This window comes from Vollenhovia emeryi, unplaced genomic scaffold (genome assembly GCF_000949405.1).
Source record: "Vollenhovia emeryi isolate VEMERY1.0 unplaced genomic scaffold, V.emery_V1.0 DF939159.1, whole genome shotgun sequence".
In the NCBI taxonomy this organism is placed as follows: domain Eukaryota; kingdom Metazoa; phylum Arthropoda; class Insecta; order Hymenoptera; family Formicidae; genus Vollenhovia; species Vollenhovia emeryi.
This window is the reverse complement of record NW_011967207.1, coordinates 1178296-1205466: the sequence shown is the minus strand read 5'-3', so window position 1 is coordinate 1205466 and position 27171 is coordinate 1178296. Positions and strand designations below refer to the sequence as shown.

The 27171-nt window shown below is 39.2% G+C and overlaps 2 protein-coding genes and 1 long non-coding RNA gene across 5 annotated transcripts in view; 1 reads left to right on the top strand and 2 right to left on the bottom strand.

Moving 5' to 3' along the window:
- LOC105564871 overlaps window positions 1–27171 on the top strand; it is a 32710-nt gene that overhangs the window by 4073 nt on the left and 1466 nt on the right. The gene's annotated exons all lie outside the window — the stretch shown is intronic.
- On the bottom strand, window positions 17–7095 carry LOC105564870 (probable tubulin polyglutamylase TTLL2). 3 transcript variants are annotated; one of them, XM_012017607.1, is made up of 12 exons: window positions 6566–7095; window positions 6293–6347; window positions 5704–5770; window positions 5446–5624; window positions 3197–3322; window positions 2717–2820; window positions 2349–2481; window positions 1999–2275; window positions 1694–1896; window positions 1348–1611; window positions 836–1122; window positions 17–561 (listed from the first exon to the last, which is right to left on the bottom strand). In XM_012017607.1, the coding sequence occupies exons 4-12, from the start codon at window positions 5521–5523 to the stop codon at window positions 441–443; spliced, it is 1593 nt and encodes a 530-aa protein (XP_011872997.1). In that variant the 5' UTR covers window positions 5524–5624; window positions 5704–5770; window positions 6293–6347; window positions 6566–7095; the 3' UTR covers window positions 17–440. The 3 variants fall into 3 exon arrangements, with proteins under 3 accessions (XP_011872997.1, XP_011872996.1, XP_011872998.1); XM_012017606.1 differs by lacking the exon at window positions 5704–5770; XM_012017608.1 differs by lacking the exons at window positions 5446–5624; window positions 5704–5770.
- The window catches only part of LOC105564872, a 37667-nt gene continuing 19674 nt past the window's right edge, over window positions 9179–27171 (bottom strand). The window contains exons 6-16 of the mRNA XM_012017609.1: window positions 26526–26781; window positions 24538–24723; window positions 24170–24269; window positions 23420–23566; window positions 22678–22734; window positions 21329–21464; window positions 14698–18436; window positions 13486–13672; window positions 13291–13411; window positions 13042–13157; window positions 9179–12866 (exon numbers count right to left, since the gene is read on the bottom strand). Of these exons, the coding sequence (XP_011872999.1) occupies window positions 12789–12866; window positions 13042–13157; window positions 13291–13411; window positions 13486–13672; window positions 14698–18436; window positions 21329–21464; window positions 22678–22734; window positions 23420–23566; window positions 24170–24269; window positions 24538–24723; window positions 26526–26781 (5123 nt within the window). The 3' untranslated portion in view covers window positions 9179–12788. The remainder of the gene's footprint in view (window positions 12867–13041; window positions 13158–13290; window positions 13412–13485; window positions 13673–14697; window positions 18437–21328; window positions 21465–22677; window positions 22735–23419; window positions 23567–24169; window positions 24270–24537; window positions 24724–26525; window positions 26782–27171) is intronic.

Genomic DNA, 27171 nt, shown 5'->3' with positions numbered 1-27171 from the left:
TTGTTACAATATTAACAGCAGCTAGTAATAATAACGGAGTTGTGTGAGTAATCGCAACAACACAATGTCGGGAAAATTATAGTTGGATTCGCGATTATACAGTATTGCAATCGTAATTGCCACGAAATTAATACTACGGTATTGTAATAAAATAATTTTATTTGCGAGTCGAGGACGACTACATTTAATGCCAAATGCAATTACCAATACGAATCTAATTGCTTGTTGCATGAAATCGCGCGTAATCGACTATCTCCTTTTATACTGAATACAATGTACAATCGAAGACCAATGGAATGAAAATGACGCACGTTTTAGTACAGTGTGCATTAAATATCGTACGAAATATTTTTCACAGTAACACTACATATAATAAAGAAGCGTAAAGGGCGTGAACAAGTTTTGAAGACTGTGAGTGAGAAATGCAGACTTCTAGGTTTTCACTTTTCTGGCAGCCAAATTTCTGTATTCAATTGCAGCTCGCTCTGCAAAAGAGCATTGCATTGCTCGTCCGTGAGCTTCTCGTTTCTCTGCTGCACCTCCTTCGCGGCTTTCAAATACCTGTTTGAAAGAGAAACGTATTACAAGATTGCGCTGCGTCTCGCAAGACGTGTGTGTGTGTGTGTTTTTCTGCAATTTGCACCTCAATGATTTCGCACAGCCGTAACTAAATGTATTAATTTTTTACTCGATACTTCAAGTCGCCGTCGATCTATATCTTACGCGCAAAGTTTTTCTAACTTCGGCCTCTTCGAAAAATTTGCAAACGTATAGCTTCGCGCTAATTTCTACGGGGTAAAATAATTATGGGCACCGATAGAGACGCAAAACTTACTTCTGTATAGAAAGGACCATGTTCTTGATCTCGTTCTCGACAGCTCTGGGCGACGGTCTCGTGCATTCCGTGTTCTCGATGTGCTTCGTCCGAATGAACGGACAAATACGAATCCATCCGCCCTCCCTTACGCAGGAAGCCCTCCAGTCCCTGCCGTTGTCCCAAATCGGCGGCGCGGCATGATTCTCGATCGTGTTTCCCTTGTATCGGCGTATGTATTTGTCCATTAACAGCGGATTGTAGCGGGGCCACGTGGTCGGGCAAACTTCCGGCGTTGATTGTCTCAGCTGAAGGAAAATCGCAATATGAGAGGCACAGTTTTCTTTCTCGAGTGAACAATACGCCCGTAAAATTGCATTAGCCTTTCTCGATTAATACTAATCTGTAGTCATCGAATCTTTAACATTTCGAGATTAGTCTCTTCTACTTATCCATAATTGAAAATATTATGTTTGACGTGTTATTGGCATTTAATATCGATCACGAAAGGCAGAAGGTTCGCGGGCGTTTACCGTGGCTCGGGTCTCCGAGGAAAGGTTTAGTAAATTTTCGGCTTCTCGACCGAGTTTCGATCTCTTTTTCACGGAGCGACCGAATCTGGAAGACACTTCGCCGTCGTCCTCCTCGATGCGATCGGAGGTGGACCAGATTGTGAACAGAGAGAGCCCGGTGTTACACACTGGAAGACCCAATAAGTCAAACAGATCGTGCAACAGAGGCTTCTTCACCTCTGAATCGACTTCGCAGTCGTTACTCAATGCCGGGCTTAAGTTCACCTGTAATTTATGAAGATTCGTTATCTTTTTATTATTCGATTCAATTATTTCATTTATCCTTTCCAATCACGCTCATATTTACCTCTAAAAGCCACGGCTTTAAATTCTCGTCAATCAGCACGTCGAAGCCGAAAAACTCGAAGCAATTCGAGGATCTAGGAATGCCTGCTGCTTGACTTAGAATCGTTAAAGTCACTAGACACGAGATTCTCTGCCAAAGAATCCAATCGGAGTATCCTGACTGTTCGAAATATCTTCGCAGTTGTCTAAACGTCCACTTGCATCCTAAGTAAAAATAAGAAAGATTGTTGTCTTACTTTTCTCCTTTTAATTCCCGCGTCTGGTTATAGAACAATAAAGAGGGTAGTATACGATATATTAAAATACCGGCGCCGATGCGTTCTTTCTTTTCCGAGTAGCCTGGCCCTAATTTGTTGAGGGAAAAATTTGTCAGATGCCGAAAGGGATCGTCCAATCGCTCCAGGGAAAACTTTTCGGTGGCGAAACGGGCCAGACCTTCCTTGTGCAGGTAAATCGTTAACGGGCGATACGACGGCACGCACACGTACAGGCGAAGATCGAATTTGTATCCGCCGATCAGCAAAGGATTCTCGATGTACCTTTGCACTATCGCGGCATTATCGTACGACAAGTCGCTTAATTTCTGGAAAAATACACGCGTTATTTAATTTGTGCGACTCTTGCACTTTGTGCTGCACCTTAAACAGAAGCCTCACGCGAAATAGAAAGATTCCTCTCCCTTGACTTTGGCCGACCGGCTTGCAGATCCAAACCTTGTCATCCTTCTCGCAACGGCTGCACTCCTCGGCCAATTTTGTGTACTCGGAAGGCAAGTTGTACCCTGCGGGACTAATACGATGAATGAATATCGTCGCTAGGAAGTAATCCTACGTTCTGTACAGTTTATATCTCAAATTGAATGAGAAATAGCGATTTTGGTAGAAAAATGTAATTTAACTTTGGTATACACACGTTTTAATTGACCGAATATTTGAGGCAACTTAATAAATGAAAATAATGCGATTTTGCGGGGAAAACTTTTGCGTTGACGCAGGTAAGCGCAATTAAAAGTTTAGTCGTATACCTGAAGTCATATATCGAACCGTGGACTTTTTTCATGCGTTTCAAGTGGCGGATAAGCTTATCCTTCCGGCAGATGGAATTTCCCTTCGGTATCCGATTGACAAACTGTTCGAAAAATAATCCGATATACTATTCTAGCTAACTAATTCCCTGAATTAAACTGACAATGAATTGAACAAGAGTTGAAATATTATAAATGATTAAAAACTTAATGAAATAAAAGAAAACAACGTGAAATTGGTCTAACGAACATAGAAAATTATTGTCACAAATTGTAATTAAAACTAATTAATTAATGCCATAAATTAAAATTAATTGAAGTTTGACTGTTTTTTTTCGGAAAATTCAAGAAATAGTTAATTAATTTATTATGATGTAAAATTAAGGAATTTGAAAAGACTGATATCTTTGTCCGTTTATCATATACGTTTCGGATGGAAGACCCGAACTTTCAAAATGCGGGTGGATATTGCGTTATTACCTGCCAGGGGAGTAACGGCCTGTAATGCGACGCGGGGAAACCGCCGGACCGCCACCATAAATTCCATCGATCTTTGAATACATTATTTTCGCCGGCGTACTCCCGCCATCCCCGTTCCGTGCAAACCTGCGGAAGAAAACATCCGCGGTAGCGAAAGGGCTGATATTACCTCGACGGTTTATTCCGGGGGGCTAGGTACTATTTATAACCCGTCTCAAATGTCGATACACGTGAGTGCTCATGCATTTTCCCCCCGTTGCAGACTGCAACGGAAAAAGCGAAAACTAATCTTTCCCGCGTTATTCGCAACAGCGTGAGAAATGCTACAAACGTCGCGACTAAACAAAAAAATTTGGCATCGATCGACACGTCACTTATCGCGCTACGTTTCTACTTACACTTTTCCGTTTCATTGACGGATTTATAGATAACAATTGAAAGTTGAATCGCGCAATTTTAAGGCAAGTCGCCGCGGAATACGTTGGATGAAAATAGCAGTTTTATCGATGCATTCGATTCCTAGATATTAATATTCTTACAAATAAATTTGTGGAGGGTACTCGACTTATTTTGGTGTCTCTCTAAATATGCATTTTAGTATCTTGCTTTATACCAGGGGTTACAACCGAAATACCATAATCGATATCTGCTTAATCCACACGCTGTGCACGGACGTGTTGCATCGATTGGCCAAATCGAGGCTGGGAGCCACTTTCAGTTCGGCAACCGGAAAGTGCATTCCTTAATTCCACATACCTACGCATTCCGAAGTTTCGAAACTTTCGAGGGTGAGACGCGAAAATAGCGACGACCGCCCTTGATTTATTGTCGTGTTATTAGAACATTAGGAATGACTGACTGCTCGCTACATCAGAAACGAGCCAAGGCCTCTGATTACAATTAAATCGGCACGCACGACACATCGCTTTAATTGAAGAATTTATTTCCGAATCGTTTTCAATTTATATTTTTCGGATAAAGCGCTTGTACGCGCGTGTGTGCATTTAAAAGATTACAAGCTTGACACAATTTTTTACTCTAAAGTACTTTAGAAATAATTTCTAATTATGCGAATACAAATAATTGAGAGAAGATGAGGGATGATTATATACGTTTCTGCATTTTAAACTTTGGATGTTTCTTATAATTTAACTGTTGTCTTTTTGCTTTCGAATTCGAAAGAAGCGAGGATAATTTCGTAAATATAATACTTATGCAGATTTTTCCGCGTCACGCAAAGTGCTGCACTTCGAAATTCTATAGTATTCGACACTGGATATGTCATTATTTAATTTTGATTAATCACACATTGTGTGAGACACGACTGTACTATTTCCGTAGCTTCGGAATAGCTTATTTTAGATTCGTTTAATGCAAACCACTGAATAACTCGCGAATTACACGCCCGCCGTTACGATTGGCAAGCTTCCATTTTTTAAAATTTTTGTTTCACGAATAACCCAATTTTTTTACTTCACTGTGCCAATTTAATCGTTGAACATTAAAAATGTACGATGCGTTTGTGCATTGACCTCTGTCTAAATTATTAAAAAAAGAATATATGTTCGAATTGAAAGAATCTGACCTGATAAGTTAAAACTCGATCAGAAAATATTTAGTATTAAGACTTAATCATATTTTATAATAAGAAATCATGTTTTATAATACACAGTACAACGGAACACGCTAATAACTGTGGAATATGACACAGCGCGGAAGTCAGAAATCTCGCGCTGGAAATTTTCGCCATGTCCAACTTAGTCCCTTCTGCTTTTGTTATTTTTTTTTTTACCGTTGCATGTCGCACTTACCTAATCGTCGCGTCTAAAAGCGGCAAGTGCACGCAGAGGCGCGTTGCAGGTATGCATGTATGTATCGCGTACCTTGAAAAGTATTTGGTTCAAGGGCGCTAAGTCTAAGTTTGTAACCGTGCCGCGAACAAATTCCAAGGGACATAAAGGCCGGACTAGAGGGGGACCTATCTCCGACGCGTCCGCCGGGTGTACAACGTTAACATTTTCCGTCGGAGCCGACGACCTTTCGCGCCGAATCGTTATCGATTATCCGCGATGCATCGCGCGGCAACGCGCGCGGCCGTTTCGGCGCTCGTACGTCAATGAATGACGTGCAGATTTACGATTGGATTACTACTAGACTACGATTTCGATCGTGCTTTATCGAGAGCCTCATCGGCGACCGTCAGTCTCCGGGATTGTGAAAAGTTTCGTCCGACTCACTATCAGTTGTACCTGTACAAGCAGATGCGGTCCGGTACCGTTGTCATTTAGTCTGAACACAAAGGGCCCTTCCATGCATTTTATTGCCATGCCGAAGCATCGTACTCTGTTTGATGTTTAAGAGATACAGCGAACCTTCGGTTTAGTTACGTCGATATTGCATTATAGTCCAGAAGCACATTACATGCAGTCTAAGAAAGAGGAGGATTAAATTAATTAAATATCTCCATGTTAGCAAACGCATCTAAGAAATATTAACAAATCACTAACCACCCTAATTTTGTATTGTCTCGAAATGGCGCTATCAACTCTTTTATAGATAAAATGCTTTCTCTTACTAAAAAAAATGGAAAAATTTAATTTAATTATATTTTCTTCAGAGCATATTGAAGAGCACGAAATGAAAAAAAAGAGATGTGCAAATATCGGTAAAAGTAGTTTCTCTTTCATCGAAAAGAATTCGATAAATACGATCTGATACTTTATTAATAAAATTACAGTAATAAATGTCTCTAGTTCCTCAATAAAGATACAAATTTGTAATAAAGATAGTAACGAATATGTTTTTTTCATTTTAAAATAACGGAGACGTGTTAAAAAGTCGAGTGTAGAATAATTTGTCGACGTTAATTACAAATTAATGGCAAATACGCGTATCTATTAATACATTGGTACGACATACACGCGAGATCTGTGTATGTCGGGTTGTATACCAAGTATTCGTCAGTGTCAAGGATATTTTGAAATATAAAGTGCATATAGATCGCGAGCGACGCCACGTGTGTGTCGTGTCTATCGTTTTCGACTCTTATTGTTAGCACAAGCAAAATAGAAAGCAATATGCAGAAGAGAACCTTACCTCCGCGGATAATATACATTTTGTCGATAACCTCAATCCTCACGTAAAGAGTTATCTGGAAAAATTACTGTTGTATTACATAATTTATAATTTTCTAGAGATCAATCGTTTCACACAATTAATATACTCGAGATCGCGATTTGTTACATGTCTACATGTTACATGTTTAAATGTAACTGTATAAGATACATAATATCGTAATAGAAACCACATACTTTATCAATATTTTCTACTCATTGTAATTCAAATTGTTAGTACTTATGAGAGACTTACAAAGTGGTAATTGCCGGAAATAAATTCGCTGCCAATTCCGCTACCATTTCGACTCGGTGAATCGAGAATCGCCCGTGATTTCGATACATCGAGGCCGTTTTCTTGGCGAAGTCTCTCGCTGAGATGGCTAGTGCGAACAAGGCGGGATCTCGGTTCTCACTGGTGCGCGGCCACGTTCCGGTCTACGCAATCGCTTTCGGCTTGTTCGCAGGTGCGCAGGCTACTACTGTGTGCCGCTTGCAGCTTTTATGCGCTTTCCACCACGATTGCCGCGAGGGACGGCAAGGACGCCGGATGCGAATGCCGGTAGTGAGATAGTAGGCGGTCAGAAGCAGCTCGTTGTGGAAGGATCGGAGAGAATTTAGATAATTCGAATTTATGGAAGGTTATTAGAAGCACGCGACGCGCACTGTCGTTCCTTTCCGTCAAGGTACAGGGATGGTTTGCACGTGGCAACTAACGAGGCTCTAGACTTCAAACTAAATATAGCACATTGATATAACATTTGCAATTATACTGGCTGAACATTTTCGGACGATTAAACAAAACTATTCGGCTTTTGATTCCTGACTCTGAAATTTCATAAAGCAAATACAATGCTAAATTATCAGTATATTAATAAAATATTCTTAGAACGATATAATAAATTTGCAATGGTGAAATTTTTTCAAGTTTTAGAATATTGTTGACTTTTTCAAATGCCATGTAAAATTTTAATAATTAACGTTTGCCTAATGGATGTATAATATCTGAGAGACGTGTAAAGTAATTAATCCAACCCTGCCTTCAAGTGTATTTTACGTTTCTGCGACATTCTCAAGCTCGAATGAGAGACTGAACTTTTCCCTAGCATTCCTGCGTGCTTTTAAAGTCTCTTTTAATGGCTGACGCATTTTTAATGAGGATAATTATAAACGATATTTGCGAAGATTCTGACAGAGATAAAAGGACATTCTTCAGATGTCACGCGACGATAAATGCGGACATAAGAGTTGAGAAATTATTTTAGTTTCAGCAATTGCATTTAATTAGGGCACCCGATTATCTGAATTTCGTGAAAAGTTTTTATCGCCGCAGAACGATGTGCGACATCGTTATTGATCGTGCTTAACGAACAATTAGGACTGACTAACGGCCAACGTATGTGCGAAGGACACATTGGCAGATTAGGCGCAGAGATGAGGACTGTACGTACATTTCGAGTATAGGAAAATTGAAGAAAGTTCGAAAGGACGAACGTAATTGACTTCGCAACGACTTGACGTCAAATGTCAAATGTCCCGCGTTAAATTAAATTCTTTACTGTATACATTTTTTCTGCCGCAATCATCCGTGCAAAGGAGTACTTAGGCACTAAAATATTTGATATTATATTTAGAATCGAATTAGATGAGAAAAATAGACAAGAATTTAGTCACAACGAAAAAGTGTGTAAAATTGTAAGGTACGTCGTTTTAAAGATCGTTTCGCATAAGAAATTTTCGATATTCACGAATGTGAAATTTGAAATATTTCTTAAAATTCAGTATTATTTTTCGCGACACCACAGCCACTTATTTTATTTATTTTCGCTAGTCAGTATAGATTTGGTTTTACTATCGATAGCTTTTTTTTTAGTGCGTATCATTATTCAATTCAATCCTTTACAAACGTCTTTCAACAAGTTTTGAACACTTAGTTCTGACCTGACTCATTATTTAATAATTTTATTTATAAAATATTCTATTTCTGACGAAGTAGAAGACTATCTGTCTCCTTCGAAGGCAGACAGGTACCGCGAGGTCGCGCTAATGATAAATCGATGAAACATTGCAAAGACTGTCTACTTCGGTTAGAAGTCGGAATTAGTTTAATCGGTCTTATCGGCTATCTTATTCCAATCGTGCATCAATCTTTCTTGAGACTGTATTGATAAATAACGATGACAGTTAATGTCGTGGCATCTTCGCGGACTCGTTCATTCATCCACTTCAAAATTCGCGATTCATGATATAATCAATACTCCCATTCATTGAAGTACAGAGTGGTAGTTGCAAATAACACTCGTAAATAATCGTGCGTCGTTCGTAAGTTTTATAGATGTAGCTCTTTACTGGATTTTTATTAGATACTTCGTTATACACGCGAATCTCTCATAAAGCATACTTCACCCGATAAAGAAATCTTGAGAACTTTTTTCGCACGTTGTTTCAGTGAATTAACTCAAACACAATAGCAATAACATATATTTATACGTATATTTATATTTATGCTATTGCGATTTTAGATAATTAAAATTATTCTTTGAAATGAAATCGAGACTTCGCATAAATTGGTCACCTTTTGAACTTCAGCATTTTTAAGTTTCGTACGTCGAGTGTCACTTATTACAAAATTTTATATACAAAATTTTATATAACGTGAAAGAGTTTATTAAATATAAATATATATATAATACGATAAAAGTAAAATATGCAAACAATAGAATTAAATAAATTAAAATAAACTACAAATTTAGAGATTTATATCTCATTGGTCTCTCTTAATTTTCTTAACAAGTAAACTTACAATAATTTAATAATTGATTTCAAAATATTTCGGAAACGGGGAAGATAATGAATAAGAAATCCTGAATTCTCAAGTGAATAATCTCTTTTATTTTATAAGCAACACGTAACACACGCATACAGAGGCTTATCCTCAGCCGATAGTCAGCCAAGCAAATATTGAGATTTTATGGTCCGCGCTATTGTACGATTGTCGATGATCGAACGGCGGTGGTCTGAATCGTCGAAGATTACTCGATCGTGCAGGTAAAGTCAAGCTCTTCGCACAGCATTCCTTTCTTTTTTTCGGAATTATCGCGAACACAGCTTAAAACACTTATACACTATAATTACAGTATTACACTATATATTACCTTTCACAAATAAACGAGTTCTGTTGAGTTAAGTCTCTCGCACGTATACCTTTTTCCCTCTTTCTCTTGCTTGCTTTCATTCACAAAAAAATAATTACGCCATAACAGAAGCTCACGCAGATGGCACAGAAAATCGGTAACATATTTAGAAGTAACGTAATAATGTGACAATATCTATCGTGTTAGAGTCTCTTATTTCATAAAATAGTACCGACAACGTTTCATGTTTCCTGCAACTTCATATCCTGGAATAGAACTCGAACGTTTCCTTCGTTAATTTGAAATGGATTACATTTGTTAATAGGCGAATTAGACTTAAAGGTTTAATTATTATCGCCTTCACCGATAGATCATAAACTTAAATATAGCAATCCTAAAAAGACAAGAGCATTTGAAAATTTAGTAGAAACCACGCAATCTGATCATTGTATTATTTAATTAAAAATAATACATACGTTTTAAAAAATTTAAAGACATGAATTTATTTTAAAGGGTTTTAATGACAGTTTTAGTTCTCCTCAATAAAAGACCGCAGTAGTTACAGTAGTTACAATAGATGTTAAGAATTGTCAGCAGGTCGTTCCTACCGTGCGAATTTTAGCCTTTCGTTTTTCCAACTTGCGAATCGATCGGCTGATTAAATGAAGGCCCGGATGCATGTTGAACCTGTTATCAGTCTCGGTTTTAATCGACTGATTCCAGGGTACGGCGGACTCGCGGATGAAGATTACCGCGAAGTTTGCATGACCTAAGGATATATATTTGCTTATCGTCGATTTAGTAAAGCTATTAAATATCTTCGACAAATACAACTTACGCCCACAAAATATGTCTGATTCCTCTTTCTTCTCTGACTTATTTCCCGACTCTCTCATAAACTAATAAATATTACTCGCTACTTCTACCTACATTTCTTTCGTCTATAAATTAAGAACAATTCGTTACCGTTACGTGAAAAATGTTAATAATTTTAAGAACGTAATTTTGAGCATTTTGACTAGCATATTTCCGAGAGTATACTTTTCTAAGTATCGTTTTTATATATTTAGAGGCCAAATGTTAATTGTTTATTTTTTAAACGTGATAACATTGCTTACTGTCTTAAAATATGCTCATAAGAATTTGCTTGAAGATTGTTGGACTGTTTTAAGAATTTAATAAATTTCGATACCAGAAAGACACTAAATCTCACAGAAGGTATAACCAGCCCGAGTGAAGTAAAACTGTTTGAATTCCGTTTTACATTATTGATTATCCGCGTCTAAAATCTAATGCGTTTGCAATTGCATAAGATTTTAATTGTTCAGAAACTATGTGAGCATTTTTTATTTTTATGTAATCAACGCATTTACTCGTCATTCACACTTTCAATCTGATTTCCACTATCGTTCATCTATTCTCGCTCAATCGCACGCTCTCTTTTTTTTTCTTTCTTCCTCTCGTTATGTTGCACCGTCGTCGATCATTGAGTAAAGGAATTCGCCACCCGAGATATTTGCTACATCCCGATGCACCTTGGAAATACGAAATTATGCCTACGTAATACTAATTGTTCGGATGACCTTTGCGTGATTCGTGATCGAGACGACTCCGCCGGCGGCTCGTTCGTTATGTGTTGTATCGTCCCAGTGTTTCCTGCCGTGAACGATTTTACGAGGTATTCCGTTAGCTCCATTAAGCCTACCGTTATCAATCGAGAACCACAAAGTGCAAGGAAATGTCATCAAACATCTCTGGCGTAATTAATCGCGCCGCTTGTTCGCAGTGTCGATGTCACGACGCACGGTACGGCCGATAAGATAATGGCCGATATTCGTAAACGGAACTGTCGAAATATTAGAAACAAAGCTGCATCTTGATAGACGCAAGAACATTTCATTCTAACGAAACTTTTAGCGCAAGCCGTGCAACGTGTATAAAATCACGACAAAACGAACGCTCTTTTTAAGGAATATTTATTAATTAGAAAGATTTGCTGTATTGGCTATTGAATCTCAAACCTATAACGCGTTCTGTGCTTCACAATGCTTCACAAAATGCTTCACAAAAATCCTAACACTCTATACTCCATTTATTCCATATAAAAACAATGACCAACTCTGACCGATCGATCAACATCGAATTTTTTTGGGGGGGAAGGAAAGGTTTTCTAACGGGCATCTTAAACTTACATCAATGACGGTGCAGCAATGATTGAATTGATAGACATCAATCAGCTTTATACAACTTTTAATCTCTTGATTTCTTGGTTTCTATACATCACGTAGTTATTACTTCTCACCGTTTAATTTCTAATTTAACTTTATATATAAGTATATTGACTTTCAACTTTACTTCATAACCAGCGACTATGTTTAAACTTTAATTTATTACGTGCAGTTTATAATGACATTTATTTGCGCACCGCGTTTTTCGACCTTCGATAATTTTTTCGTCGAGAAGTTTTTTTTTCAAAAAGGATCGAAACGTACGCTAATAAATTGTAATTAAAATTTCACTAATTCTTTTTTTACACTAATTACCGCGCTTGACTCTGATGGCCTGTACTTATTAGTAATTTTGAATTATGTTCAAGAGAGCCTTCAAATCTTCATTAGTTAGAAAGAAACTATCCATCTATATAGTTTCTTTTGACTATATGTTTTAGTTTAGCTTAAAAGTAAACGATTAATAAATTATTAAATTTTATAGTTTGGAAACGGAGACCTGCATCTCTATTAAATTCTTTAGGATTATGATGATCGATAGCCTCCTGCGCCATTCTTAATTAAGCTAGATAATAAATATTAATGAATAAATCTCGTAGCCGGACGACGCGCGCGACATTACTAGTACCTCGTGAAAATATGCATTGCGTAGAATTAATCAGGGTGACGCTGGAAGAAATATGATATCATGTCATTTAACATCATCAATAGTCGTCACTTTTTAAAATTTTATTTTTATTATATATTTTCATATATATCTTAATTTTTATATCATTTTATGGTACATCTATTGTATAAAGAACCATCGTTCTCTGTTTCACCGATGTTAGGATTCACTGTCAGACTCAAATAATAAAGATATTTCTTTGTTAAAAATCACCCTAATTGATCCTGTATTTTTATAGCTATACGAAGGATCGCTCGCGGATTTGACAAAGGGTTAGTCAAGTGATTTCGGTCGAAGACACAGAAAAAAGAAAGTAATCACGATAACGTAATTGGTGCATTAACACTGTACGCTTCTCTCTTCGTTGAACTTTTCCTCCGTTTCTTTCCTCTCTTTATTTTTTCTCTCCTATCATCCCATCGATCCTACGTCATCGATGGTCGGATGGTTTTAACGCGCGTGATTTTTGCAAAAGGGACGACCGCCTTTCGCGTAGAAGCTTTGGCCCTCGAGATTTTTCTTGCACATCTGCAAAAGAAATAAACGATGTTAATTTTAAAACAATTCCGCATCGGCTTACAAAGCTGTAGATCTCGTGCACAATAAAAGTTATAAGGTTTTACGAGATGAATGAAAATAATATGAAATAAAAAGTAGCGTTTTCACGGATATAAGTAAATCTCTCTTAAAAAAATTTACATACCGTGCAGTTGAAGCACTGGCTGTGATAGTTGTTATTCAGAGCTTCTACCCAACGGTCGCCAGCCTCGACTGGGAATCCACACGCGAAGCATTTCGTAGTAAACAGTTCGTTCCAATCTGCATTGAAGAGAAGATTGCCATTTAATCATAACGAATTGAATAACGAAGTAAATACACGAATAATTTTATAAGTAGGACATATTCTTGTATTTATGATACACTTTGTACTCTTTATCGCGGAAATACTAACCAGCTTCGCAGTACGGCAATCCTTCCTCTAGGAAGAACGGACTGTTACCGAAGAGCTTGCCACAATAAGCGCAATTGAAGCATTCAGGATGGAAGTGCTTTCCAATCGCGTTCAAACAATCCTGTACATTAAAAGAGAAGCGAATGAATCGAATCATCGTGATTGTCATCGTCGACAAGCCACTGATATACTCACGCCCTTGATCTTGTTGTTGCATTTGTTACACGAAGGCGCGATGAATTTCTCGAAACAATACTCGCAATAGAGTTGTCCTTTTTCCTCGACAAAGCCGATGTCTTGAAGAGGACGACGGCATTGCGCGTTAACGCAGACGAAATGATCGGGGCACCAGATTTGGCCCAAAGCGGTGATGAAAGGCCCTCTATAATTATATTGTCATTAATTTCATAATTATAGTGAGATATATTATTATTTTTCAAAACGCACAAGTGTTAATGGACGTTTATTAGCGGAGTGGAGTTTTATACGAACCTTTTACACTCCTTGCCGTCTTTACAGCACACTGGTTTTAGAATGAAGCCGTTCGACTTGTGATTAGTATTTTTTTCGTTAGCTGTCAACAACATGCAACGAAAACCATGTTAATTTAAAAAAATTACAATACAAACAAGTGCAATTAACTCCCGTGTATCATTCTGATAAGTGAAAACATAAATTTCCAAACACAAACGTAACAAAATGTTGTTTAATAGAAACATATATATTCATGTATAAATTATATCAATTAATATTTAAATCACTAAAAATAAAAAATTATCTTGCAGTTATTATGGTGAATTTGAATTACAATATAGAAGGAAAATAGTTGATAAAATATCTGAAAAAGATTACAACTCTTAATTCGATACTTTAAAAAACATGAAATTTTGCGTGAAAAATTAAATAATTAAAATTGAATTTCAACCTAGTAAATAAAAGTTTTTAAATTATATTTAGTTACGTCTATTATCTAAAATAGTGCATAAAAGTATTTTAATTATATTTAGTTACGTCTATTATCTAAAATAGTGCATAATTATGCAAATGCTTATAAATTTATATCAATCTGAAGTTGATTTGAAGCTGACGACAGTGCGAAAATGTACACATAAGTGTTTTAATGTTTCTAAAAATTCTTTGAATCTTTCAAAAAAGGAGTCGCAAAAATCCCGTAAAGACAATAAAAACAGCACCTAAAAAATAAAATTAGATTCATATGCACGCATACATACACACACACACACACATACGTCTATGTACAGCCATATATACATATGTCAACATGAAAATGAACAAAGAAAACAAGCATGTGTTAAAACAAATACATCCAGGACGAGATACGAAAAGCAACAACGAAAACAACAGGCACATGATATTATTGATCCGGACAATCGTAATCCCGAATACCTGACGTATGAATTGCAGTGAGCGCATAGGGGTATACGTGATCCCGCTCCGACAGCCTGATTCAGGATACCTCGTCCACGTTTGGGCGCGCTGCTACCGGCGAACGATCCACTCTTGGAACCCGCGCTGCCGAGGCCACCGATTCCAGTACCTAGATCCGGGTGGGACGACAAATTTGGTGGGTCTACTAAATTCTGGGTTTTACTAAAGGTATCACAATGGATCTGGTCTTGGCAGCGGTTCTGAGTGTTCTGGCAATGCTTGCCGGGTTCGCAGTGGGTTTCGCGGTAGCTCTGAGTGTGGTAATAAGTATTCTCGGTATAACTCTGAGTCTGAGGAGTCTGAGTCGGCTTGTAAAGCTGCACCACGGGCACACTTGACTGGCCGTTCTTGGCGGTCAATCGCGCAAGCTGACCACTCAGATTAGTGCGAGGTTTGAAGCCGGGAGCTGAACATTGAGGGGTCGGTGGAGAAATTTCCTCGTAGGGAAGTGGAATTTGAGGGAAGGGAAGATTTGCCTTGGATTGTTTCGGACCAGGTTTCTTGCAAGGTGCCACGCAGACGGAACCGTCGGCACACGGAGCTATACAGATGTCAGAATCCGGACAGTTAGAGATGTTGAAGTCGCAGCTGGATTCGCGACCGCATGTACCTGATGGTTGACCGCAGGTACCGGGTCGCATACCGAACGAAGGCGACACGCACACGCCCGATCGATCTTTCGTGGCTGTCACACAGATTCCGGATCTAGGGCAAGTAGTCTGGGAACCATCGCAGGGCACCACGACGACGCCGGCCTTGATTCCCTGATCGGAATGCGCTTTGCATGGCAGAACGGTCACTCCTGTTTCCGAACAAGGTTTCGGTGAAGGCGTGTCATATCGCACGTGACGTACTTCGGTGGAACTGCTGTAGATCGGCTGTCTCGCTGGCGCAGATGATGTCATGGGACAAGACAAAGTGGGCTTCGTATAGCTTATCTTATCGATGGCACAGACGCTTGGTTTCGGATTCTGCGGCGGTAATATCTCTTTTTGCTCGCATTTCTCATAATCTTCGAATACTTGAAGCGCTTTCTTCACGTGGGTCGCAGTATTCTCCTGCTCGCTAGTCTCTTCACTCGTCATACATCGCGTTTCCTGGAACTGGGCATAAAGTGCGTCCGTCGGGCCCGCGTCGAGGCTGCTGGTCTCCTTCTCGTCGTAGTTGACAGATCTCGAAGCGGAATATTCCTGCTTTCTGTGACCGCTATCGGTATCCTCTTCCACGTTGTAAGAGATGGTCTTTCGCGAGGGGAAATGCACTGATCCGCCGCGTTTCGATGGTGGTGGATCTTCTCGAACTCTTGGGGCTTGAGCCTTCACGTAACAAGCTGGCGGCTCGGGTGGTCCTTGAGCAGGCGATTTGGATCTGCCAGGCGTTGGAGTAGGCGTTCTACTGGGAACGAACGGCTGACTCTCTATAGGTTCCTTTCTCATCGCCACCAAGTATTTCTGATAGGACGGTATGGCGTCTGGCTTTTTCAGACCAGCTGTGAAAGATTTGGATGATTTTGGCGTTTCTGGTCGAGGTCTCGCGGCAGGCGATGCCGAAGAGTCTCTCAGACGGTGATCCGGTGGTGGAGTTGGCAAAGGTCGCGGTCTTGATTCCTTAATTTCCTTCCTGACACACATCTGCTCTCGCGCATAAGATTCTCTCGTCGTACCCTCTTTACCGTATAAAATATCTAATGGCGGGCAATAGCTGTTGGTTTGAGTCTGAAGATTCGGAGTCTGCGCTCTATTGGCAATCTGTTGATCTTCCGGTCCAATTTCGCGACTCAAAGGAGTATAGCATCGTTCAGGTGCTATCGTCAGTGCTTGCTGGAAAGGCGAAATCGGTCGAATCTCCTCCTTCGGTGGCGGTGGCTTGGGCCGACACCTGTGGTCCAGATAGATGGTCTCCTCGGTGTAGAGTTCCTTCACACTAGACGTAGCGTTTAACGGCGTGTACGACCGATCAGATGCGGTTGTCAAAGCATTTACCATCTCGGATTTCCACTCCTTGGGCGTGGAATTTTTTACAGGCGTGTCTGACAGAGGTTTCGGACCGGTCTCCGTCTCTTTCAGGAACTGCACCTTTTTCTTGCACGTCTCCATGGTCTCCTGGGGCTGCTGTCCGTATTTTGCGACAACACTCCGTCTCTCCGGCGCCTGTTGATCCCGGAGGCTCTGATGGACCTCTACTTGTTCACGCAAGCTCTTTCTACGCTCGTCTTCTACGGCTCCTTTTCTTCTCACACGTTCCTGAACCAGCACTTCTTCAGTGATTTCTTCGTATGTCTCCTTTGTTATCTTGCAGCGTCCCGGAGTGGACCCTTCCGATTCCGTGATGCGTTCTTCTCGCACGACTGTCCTGCCCAATGGCTGCTCTCGCACTTCTTCGACTTCTTCATCCTCTTCATTGAAGGTCACGTGCTTCTTGATCTTCTCCTCCTCTTCTCGTTTCCTCTTTTCTTCTTCCTCCTGACGTCTTCGTTCCTCTTCCTCACGCTTCCTTCTTTCTTCTTCTTCTTTTCTTCGCTCTTCCTCTTCTTCTTCTCTCTTTCTTTCCTCTTCCTCTTCCTTTGCTTTCTCTAACATCTGCTGAGCATCGACAGCCGACGTAACCATTTCGGCGGATTCCTCGACAGTTCGTTCCACTGTGTCCCCCACTTCTCGGTTGATATGTGTCTCGGTTCTTCTCGCGAAACACTGAGACTCCGTTTTGTCTTCCGCTTCCTCTATCATCGACGCGCTAGGTTTCTCTATCGGTGATGATACTCTCTCCACGGTTTTCTCAAAGGTTGCCGATTGCTTCGTGTGCATACCGTCCACCGTCTCTTCAGCCGTCTCGGTGATGAGATCGTGTTCGCCCTGAATTCCCTTCGAAACGTCCACCTCGTCGGTCTCGTCACCCCTCAGGTCGATTACCTCCGTGTCGATTTCTTTGACTGTCTCTGATGGTTGTTCCTGCTTAGGTGCGGGCAAGGGCGGTTTCGGACAAATCGTTTGCTCCCTTCGACAGATTTCTGTTCTATAAGCTCGTTGTTCCTCCCGATGTTCCTTGCCGCCCGATATACGTTCTCGGTGACAAACCTCCCGCATGAACTTCTTGCAAACCTGTCCCGCAGGCTGTTCCTGCGGTGGCGGTATTGCATAACTCTGCTGATAAAGATTGGTACCCCCGTTGCTGACGGTCGCGGTCCAAGGTTTCGGAATCGGTTGAACGATTCTGGTGGGCGTCAGCGACCTGCGGACGCTGTCGGTTGAACTTGGCCTTGAGGTTACCACATCCGATCGAGAAGTTCTACTGCCTGTGTCTACCAAATCTACACGCCGGTATACCGGTTGCCCAGGACAACTTATCCGATCCATCGCGTCAATTTCTTGCCGACGACCGTACCCTTTCAATACCCTTTCGACCTCTCGATCGATGCTTTCGCTTCGATGCCTCTCGGTTCTATGACTTAAAGCTCGCTCGCAAGCCTCAATGCTGGCACGTTTCTCTTTGATCTGATGGCACCTTTTGTCGAGAACAGGATTCGGATTGATATACAGGGGACTGGCGGTGGGATATGTGATATCTTCGATAGGCTTTGAGGGTGGCCAAACGAGGCTCCGGCGGGACTTTACGGAGTCGGGACGGGAGGCCTGATTCTTCGTGCTTTCCACGATCTCGTAATAACAGGATCTTTCGTAAGTCTCGCTGTTGGAGGTTTCTGGGATGGCAAATGGGGGGTGGCGATGAGCGATAGAGATAGTTCGCCGGAATTGCGGGGAAGAGAAAACACGACACACGAAAAGTGTATAATGCACGCGTTCGGGAGGGTAAGTGATCGATTAGAATCGTCAGGGTACGTTAGAAAGAACAGACAAAAAAAACAGAGAAATTTGCAGTGAGTAAGAAGCACGATGAACCGCGCGTGCCCGTGGTCTCTTTCCGAATTCATAAAAGTATGTACTTTAAATGTGCAAGCGCAATATATAATTTAAATAATAAGAATGTTCTTCAAGTCGCCAGCAGTGATTAACAATTTCTAACAACTCTAACAAGAAGTTATATAATTTAAACTTGCTAGAATGTATTCTTAGAAACTGGCGAATTTATCATAATTGCATATATTAGCCATTATTACAAAAAGGAGCGTAAATAACATTAAATATAAAAAAATAATGGTATTCTTTATAATACTATCGAAATTTTTTATGTCTTAAAAAATTTCTTATATTTTTCATTACGTATTTATGCAAATGTAATCTTAAAAGATTGTATCTTAAAAATATTTGTTTATCTTCTTTACTGCAAATTTATAAAATAAAAGCAATTAATTTTTCATTTGCAAAGTATTTTGCTAGCATTTTAAATATCCAAAGAATGACAAAAAGTACAAAGTTATTTTAATTTAATAGATAATTTTATTTTTGTTTTAATCTGATTATTTTTTTTAATGAAAGAGGACCACGAGCACAGCTCGGTAGGCAAAATTAAGAAAAAGAAGCAAAAATTATAAGGCATTTAATTAATTAAAAATTTAGTCTTCGTGAAAAGATCTTCTTTTAATCATTATTATTAAAATCAGCAAATGTGCATTCTTGATAATCACACGACACTCGATACTCTGAATAGAGCAGCGTGAGAGCTGCGTGCCTTCGTATGTTAAACATCGCTTTCAGATCGTAAGTAGCAAAATGATTCTGTAACGACAATGTGTATTGGCACTGATACATGTCGAATATTTAAGATGATCGATACGAAGCGAAGAAAAAACGCTGTAAATGTCAATCCATGAGCGAGTATCGAAGAAACGATGTGGCGCGGTAAAAAAACCAAAGTATAGATGTACGTTCGTTCAACGAAGAACTTGTGCTTTATTTCGCATCTGCATTTATTTATTCAACACCCTGGGATGATGACAATATAAACTGTCATCAAGTAACACTTTAGAAGTATTGTTAAGTCGCTGTGCTATCTCACGATTTCTTTCTTAGGAACAGATAAAACAGAAATTATTCCAAACATTATTGGAGTATAATAAAACAAGTATTGCAATGTTATATTGATAAACTGATAGATATATATTGAAATAACTGAAGGCGATTTTTCTCATTCATATTATCTAATTATCGGAAAATGTTAAAAACTTTCTGCAAAACTCGAAAGAAAAATCGTGAGCAGTAAAATCGCTTTTTATAGTCTGGCACTTTTATCATCTTGATCGTGTTTGCATTTCGGTTGCCAGCATGAGGACGACGACGGCGCCATTGAGAGCTATTGATTCATGCGAATGTGAGGGAGAAAGGTCTGGGTTTCGGGTTGAAAGACGGACCGGCTGAAAAAAGATAAAAGAAAGATTATGCGCGGAAAGAGAGGCACGATAACACACGGTCAAATTTCACGAACAGACATGCGGATCGATCTACGTATTTTTCAGAAAAAGTTACTACTAGGTCTTCTAAAATATCACATTTCTATGATAAAGTTAATAATACAAAAATTTCTTTAAAATAACACTATAAAGTCACTTTTAATCTAAAAAAAATAATATAAATTTTCTAGAAAAGAATCCTATATCCAAATTGTTAAAAAGAAAAGAGAGGAAGCAACTAAGGAAGCATTTATCACTGTCTTGTGCACACAAGTGTTATTATAGTATTAAATATTAAATTTCTGATTTTATCATAAATGATTACTAATTTAAACTTTTCCCTAATGGTGTACTTAAAATTAACTTTTGAACAATTTTCCGAGCGCATCGTGCAAGTTTTTTTAAGTATGAAAGTAAAAAGGGATAAAAGCGCGTATTGGAAGGTCGTTACAGACTGTCATAGCTCTCAGAGTTCGCCGTCGTCGTCGAGATAACGACGAATGATAAGGAGCCAAGAATGAGACGATCGAAACTGAGAGAGGACCTCCCCCTCTCTCTTTCTCTCGCTTTATCGCTATTTAAAGATGACCAGGGAGGACCAACGATCGATCGATCGGTCGATATAATGATACGTGATATACGAGCTGCGTGCAAGGGAGAAAGAGCGATATAAAATGTGAGAACGTAAGCCAAAGGAGGCGTATCAGCCAAAGCTCGAAACTCGGTCAACCGGCGGCTCTAATCTATTCGTCGTACCTCTGAAAGGCGAACTTTTTGGCTTTGGCAGGGTAGAGTACCGACCTATTTGCAAGAATCGAAGGCAGAGTTAGGCCACGGACGCACAGGGCGAGATCATCTTAAATCGATTTCGAGATCGCTCCTTCGAACTTGTCAGATAACTGCGTAAAATCGACGCAAATCCCCCGAATGAAAAAAAAAAGATGAAGAAAGGAGGCGGCAAGATTGTCTTATTATTTATCCGTTGTTGCGGATAATATTTCGAGTCGAATATTTCAACTTGTCATAAAAGATCGATTTTAACACATCTTTAAAAAATTTTTAACTAATATTATCTCACATTACCTTAATTCGTCTTCTTCTATTTACGATAAATTTTTTTATGCAATATTATGTAACCTGAATTACATAAGTGTACGGATAAAGATAGACGAGTTTTCGTCACTTTTGTGCTGTTGCAAGTTTACATCGAACTTATTACGCGTATTAACAATAAGATGGACTTACCTGTCACAGTCTGGCTTTGAGGACGTGGTAAGGTACTGCTGCCGGAATTCAATGTCGGAGTCGGAGATAGATTCGATGAAAATCCACTCGATCCACCGAACGGCTTAGGACCAATGAAACTGTTGCTCGTTGGTGCCTATAAATTCATAATTTTTTTTCTTTAATTATCATTCTTTAATTACCATCGTCATAGAGATTTTGTTTAATTTTTCTATGGAAAATACGATATTTTGCGTTTAACACTAGAACTACCACGTCAAAATAATTGGTTTCACATCTTTTAAATAATTACTGTTCATTTTTAATGAAATTTTAATTTCCGAAATTTTCCCTGATTTTATTTAGCAGATGATTAATTTTATAAATTTGTTTTCTCTCTTCTAAGAATTCTACGCAGTATTCTACGTAGGTAGCACTCGGTAGTTTTAGTGATAAAACGATATTTTAACACAGTGGTTTATTTTACATCAGTTATTACTTTCTTGTTTTGGATATTGATATTGATTCTTGAGTCAAGTAAATGAAATAAAATTATAGTTGCGTCAAGAGAAATGAGGCGTAAAGTAAAATTACAATCGCAGAATTAACAGATTGCAAAAGGTTATCAGTGCCAAATATAGCCGAACATGCGAGATTTCACTGCCTTGATAACGTCTGTTAATACAAAAGTACGATAGGTTAATCAGTGGCCCATATCGCGCAAAGTCTCAAGGAACATTGTACTCCTCCCGTGCTTAAAACCGTTATCTCTGCTATGGAGGTCATGCAAACAATTGCATACAATTTGATTATCAGCATACGAAATTTTTGGGGATAATTAATTGCTAAAATACACCCGTGTGTATACTTGATGTGAAGATAGTTACTCGTTAAAAAATTTCCCTCTTTATTTATTTAGAATCGCGAAATTATATAAAAATATATATGAAAGATCATTAGATTTTAGAAATTACTATTTTTCTGTGAGTATAGAAAATGCCACTGTGTCTTACATTATGCCAATTTTGATTTTAGATTTCAATAAATTGAAAGTTCGGTGTACGAAAAAGAGGAAAATTGTTTTACAGTTTGAAACTAATTTTTCATATTTTTATGACAATAAAGAGAATAGATATATTATATTCGAAATATGTAGGGGGGCGACCGACGATTTTTAATCGCACTGGTAAAACATCACTTTATTTAATTATGTTATCTTGGCGACAAAAACTCGATTTAATTTCCGCGGCGTTGAATCGAAGCGACGACGTTTCACACGCTGTCCATTTTTATGAAATAAATTATATACTGACGATCTTGAAAGGCGATCGGGAACAACGAGAGCGTTACGGATCGTACTGGGACTTTACCTGGACTGATCGTAAGCTGGGTGAATCGATGGGCGGGATGCCAAGGCGGGTGGTGGGCTGCAACGCACAAACGACACAACGATGTCATGTGGGACGAACGATTAAAAATGAGATGAGATGAGATGAGGGAGAGAGGGAGGGAGAGAAGAAAAAAAAGAGGGAAAGAGTGAGTGATTGAGAAGAGACAAATCGACGTTCCCGATTACGACAGGCCAATTAGTCATGAGCTCGAAATAGTAGATCACAAAGATAATGATTAACGTAATTAGGTAGTCGATTGATTCAAGGACACTTTAGTAGACTAACAAACCGGTGACTAAATTAATCGGTTTCGCAATGATATTTGATTCAGTATAGATGACTCTTTAATGATAATTAACAAAAAGTTTATGGTCGGTACGTTTCTCGTTTCGCGTATCAGTCAATGGAGACGAAAAGTAACTATATCTATATTTCGTATCCATATTATTTCTTTAATTTTTATGCTATAATATGCAATATTACGTCATAATTTAATGTGGGATATTGATGCCTCTGGCATTTAACTACATATGCATATATCATAATGCGATCTTTTATGATATATTTCATACGTAACGTATCACGAAATACTACATTTATAATTTTCCATCTCGGTCACGTCAATTTGGCGATTATTTGATCATTTACGCAAGGAAATCACGATGAAAAGTACGTTAGCGTGTGCGAATGCAGAGATCGAGTTTTCGAGCACGTTGCCAACCTCTGTGCCACCTGTTTGGATGGTGATCGTACTCGTGAACGTTTTCAACTCGCCGTTGCACTCGCCGTTCCTGATGCATCCGTTCGTGTTCGAAGTCGATCGCCACGTATGGTGGAATCCGGAATCGGGGCTCGTACGATTGCACGCCTGGAAAAGCGATTAGTGCCAAGCAAGGACCACACTTGTTAAACTCTCAAAATAAGCGCGCGTCCCGCTCGCCGGAAACAGATCTTTCGCGGTACACAACGCGAACATTGTGATTTAATAATAATCAAGTATCTTATTATTTATCGTAAAAAAAAGTTTCAAAGTTGTTAATTATTTAAATACTATTTTCGTCAACTTTGTAAAAGAGGTAAATGTGATTGTCACTCAAAATACGTCGCGGAAACATTTTCGATTATTTGACATTCGACACACGATATTCTAACAAATTTTCTTGCTGCTTAATCGCCCTCAAATTATTTTCAAGTAAAAATCTTTGAAACGAGAAATTATACGGCTATTTGTTTTCGCCGCGTGTCTCTCGAGAGAAATCGTTAATGCGAGAAATTTCGCCACGACCTTCGTTCGACTCGCAATCGTAAGAAACTCCGTGAAATCACGCGCGAGTGCAGCAAAGCCACACAGCTCAATGCAAAATACTCGCTTCATAAGCCATGCCAAAACAGGCAAGAAAATGCGTGCGCGAAAAAGTCCGTCCGTGACCATGCCTCGTAAAGAGAATGAAATTATGATGAAAGAACTCACGGAGAATGGCTGAGGCGACGATCCATGATTGCTGAGGGGTGGCGATAAAGGTGCATTCGCCAATGCCGCGCTAATGGTACTAGCTGGTGCTTTGCCACCTCTGTTGAATTGCAAAGGACACATCTTGTCAATTATTTGTCCGTACTTCAATATCGTCTCAACTTACTCGTTTACTTATACATTTGTATTTCAATATCATCTCACAAATTTATATATCTTTACTTATATACTTATCCTTATCTTATTCTTATTTCCGTCTTATGTATTTATTATATCTTTATTTTTATTTTTTTTTAATGAAATTCTACATTGAACTTTTCAAGTATACAACGTGTAAGACAAGTCTGCTATATAGTCGTATAACTTACGGTGGTATAGTGATGGGCACAAGACCAGACGGAGCATTTTGCCTGGCGACGAGTTTCGCGTGGATATCGCAGTATAATTTATTGTTGATATTGTAATAACCGACATTCTTCAAGGATGTGCCGCAGGTCGAGCACTTGAAGCACTCCACGTGGAGGTTCTTCTCCTTGATCCTGACGAACACACCTCTGCGGGAGAATGACTAAGTTAATAACGCTTATTTTATATCCCATTGTCAGTGGAGTAATTGAACTTCTTTAATGTAACAACAATAAACGGCGAGATGACGGCGCATCGGATGTGCCACGAGTTTTGAACTTTATTACTATTCACTCGAGTTCACAACGAGAGAAAGAGATATAAGAAACTCGATACCTCGACGAAGGAGGCCGGTAATAGCTATTATTTGTACTATGATCTCCGCGAGGATTATATTCGAATGGGAGGGATGAGACGAATAAAGCTACAAATGCTTAGAGTTGATTTCTGTAACGGAGTGAATATCTTAAAAAGTATAACGCTATAAAAAATAACTGATATACAAAACTAGATACATCATAATGCGTGTGAATACTTTTAAGTGTAGTGTAATGTTGTGATTGTATTGCTCGTATAATAGTGTGTTTCTTTATCTAAGAATCAAGATTACGACCTGTTCTTTAGAGAAAAAAAAAGAGTGTATTTCAATATAATTTTCTAAGTGTTTGCACAAAATATTGAAGTTTGAGTAGTTTCAGGTGTCTTTGTCAATAACGTCTTTGTAAAATAACGTCCGTAAAATTTCCTCGCTTAAAAAGTTATTTTTTACCTTTCGTCGAGTATAGGAAAAAAGAGATAAAGTATCGCAAAAAGATTTTGTTTCAAAAAATAAAAAATCCACAAAAATGTCCACAACATCGAAAGCGGGGGGTTTTTTTATACGTTACTATCAGTCATTCACTGTGCTATAAACGCGCGAAAGAGTGCTATTAAGAGTGCAAAGAGTAAAAGAGACATTTAGATAGGGCTGCAAGCTGCGAGCGAACGAGAAACTTTCGTTTCGCCCAGATACGACTTCCAGTAGGTTGCAAGCTGTAAGCTCGAATGATCACGTGTGACCAAAATTCGCCCAGCGAGATTACAGTGATAACAAAAAATGCACAACCATCGAAGTGTTCGCTCTTTCTGAAGAAGCGATAGTGACGAAAGGAGGTGGCAGAGAAAGGCGTGCGTCGAAGGAGACGAATCATCAAGGAGACAAATGTGCACTTCTCTTATCGCGTATATCAATTTCTACAAATTATGCAATTTTAACGCAAATTTATACCATTTATTTGTGACGTAAGTTTTCATCTTGTGTTTGTTACTGGTTTGTCACCCGATGTGACTCTACATTTTTATAAATTTATATAATTTAAGTACAAGAGAAAGAGAGAGATGTGCACAGATTCTCTTCGAATCGGAATCTTCAAGATGATACTGGCATACGACAATCGAGCAATTCAGAACGGCGTCGTTTTCGGGAAGTTTTGACGATTATACGAGGCGCGTAAATCGTTAACTGAGAACAACAAGATTACGATTTACACCTGTTAAATTATAAATTATTTTCTACTATATTTCGTACTTTACTGATCTTCTAAACTAACATTATTAAGATATGGTAACCGAGAAAGAAATATCTTATTAACTTCCTACAATTTGTATCATGTATTACACATTTTAATTGAACTTTAATTCATCAAAACTCAATAATCTTTACAGACATGCAATTAACAGAAACTTAGCTTTACAATGAAAAAGAAACGAATGACTTTCATAAACGTAATCTTTAAATTGCGATTTAATAAACCAAGACTCTGAACCATTGCGGTTAATGATTTCTAAGAGGCTTTGTCGCATCGTATCGCTCTCGGTATGCGAATGCGAACGCCTTGTAAACGCCAAAACTAAACCCTCCGTGGCCGTCTCGTGCACAAGGGTGGCAAGAGTCTTGCTCGTAAATAGTTACACGATCACTCGGTCGCAGTTGCTACAAACGACCCCGCCCGGCGTCGACGAGCCCGACCCGGCGGAAGACTCCTGCTTTTGCGGTTGCGGCTCCCGATTCCTCTCGTACGATTCGTCCATCCAAACAAAGTGCCTATCGGCAGGTGCGCTACCACCACCGCCCATAGCATGAAACATTGGCGTAGGTGACCTCGATGAAGTGGCCCTCCCGCCAACCGCGTGGCTCACCGAGGAGTAAAACTCTGTCCTTGAAGAAACTACGGACATGGAAGTAGAGAAAAAGCGCCATGACAACCGGGCAGCAACTCGGGGAAAGTGTCGAATCGGAGATATGACTGCTCTTTCGTCGAAGCCCCTCGGCGATCGCGTTCGCCAGTCGATGCGAGTTTTCGCGTTCTCAGATTAAAACACAGATTACGAAATAATTCAAGAGCGATTTTCGCACATTTTATTTAGTATATAATTAGAAGTCCCTAAGAATTAAACCAACATAGATATTAAATAGACGGGTGTAAATCTCGAACAAATTTGCGTCATCGTTTTAACCTGAGAACCGGAAATCCGTACGACATTCGGTACGACCCGCACGCAAGTGGGAAATGGTTGTCGTCGTGGAATGCAATCGTAATTGTCGACACTACCTCCTT

What these genes read in the sequence shown, in the direction of transcription:
- LOC105564870 (XM_012017607.1), bottom strand. Translation starts at nt 5,523, where the DNA reads ATGGCAATAAAATGCATGGAAGGGCCCTTTGTGTTCAGACTAAATGAC. An exon ending in GACCGCATCTGCTTGTACAG is followed by an intron (nt 3,323 to 5,445) that starts GTACAACTGATA and finishes TTTCTTCCGCAG; the next exon opens with GTTTGCACGGAACGGGGATG. An exon ending in GGTTCGATATATGACTTCAG is followed by an intron (nt 2,482 to 2,716) that starts GTATACGACTAA and finishes TCATCGTATTAG; the next exon opens with TCCCGCAGGGTACAACTTGC.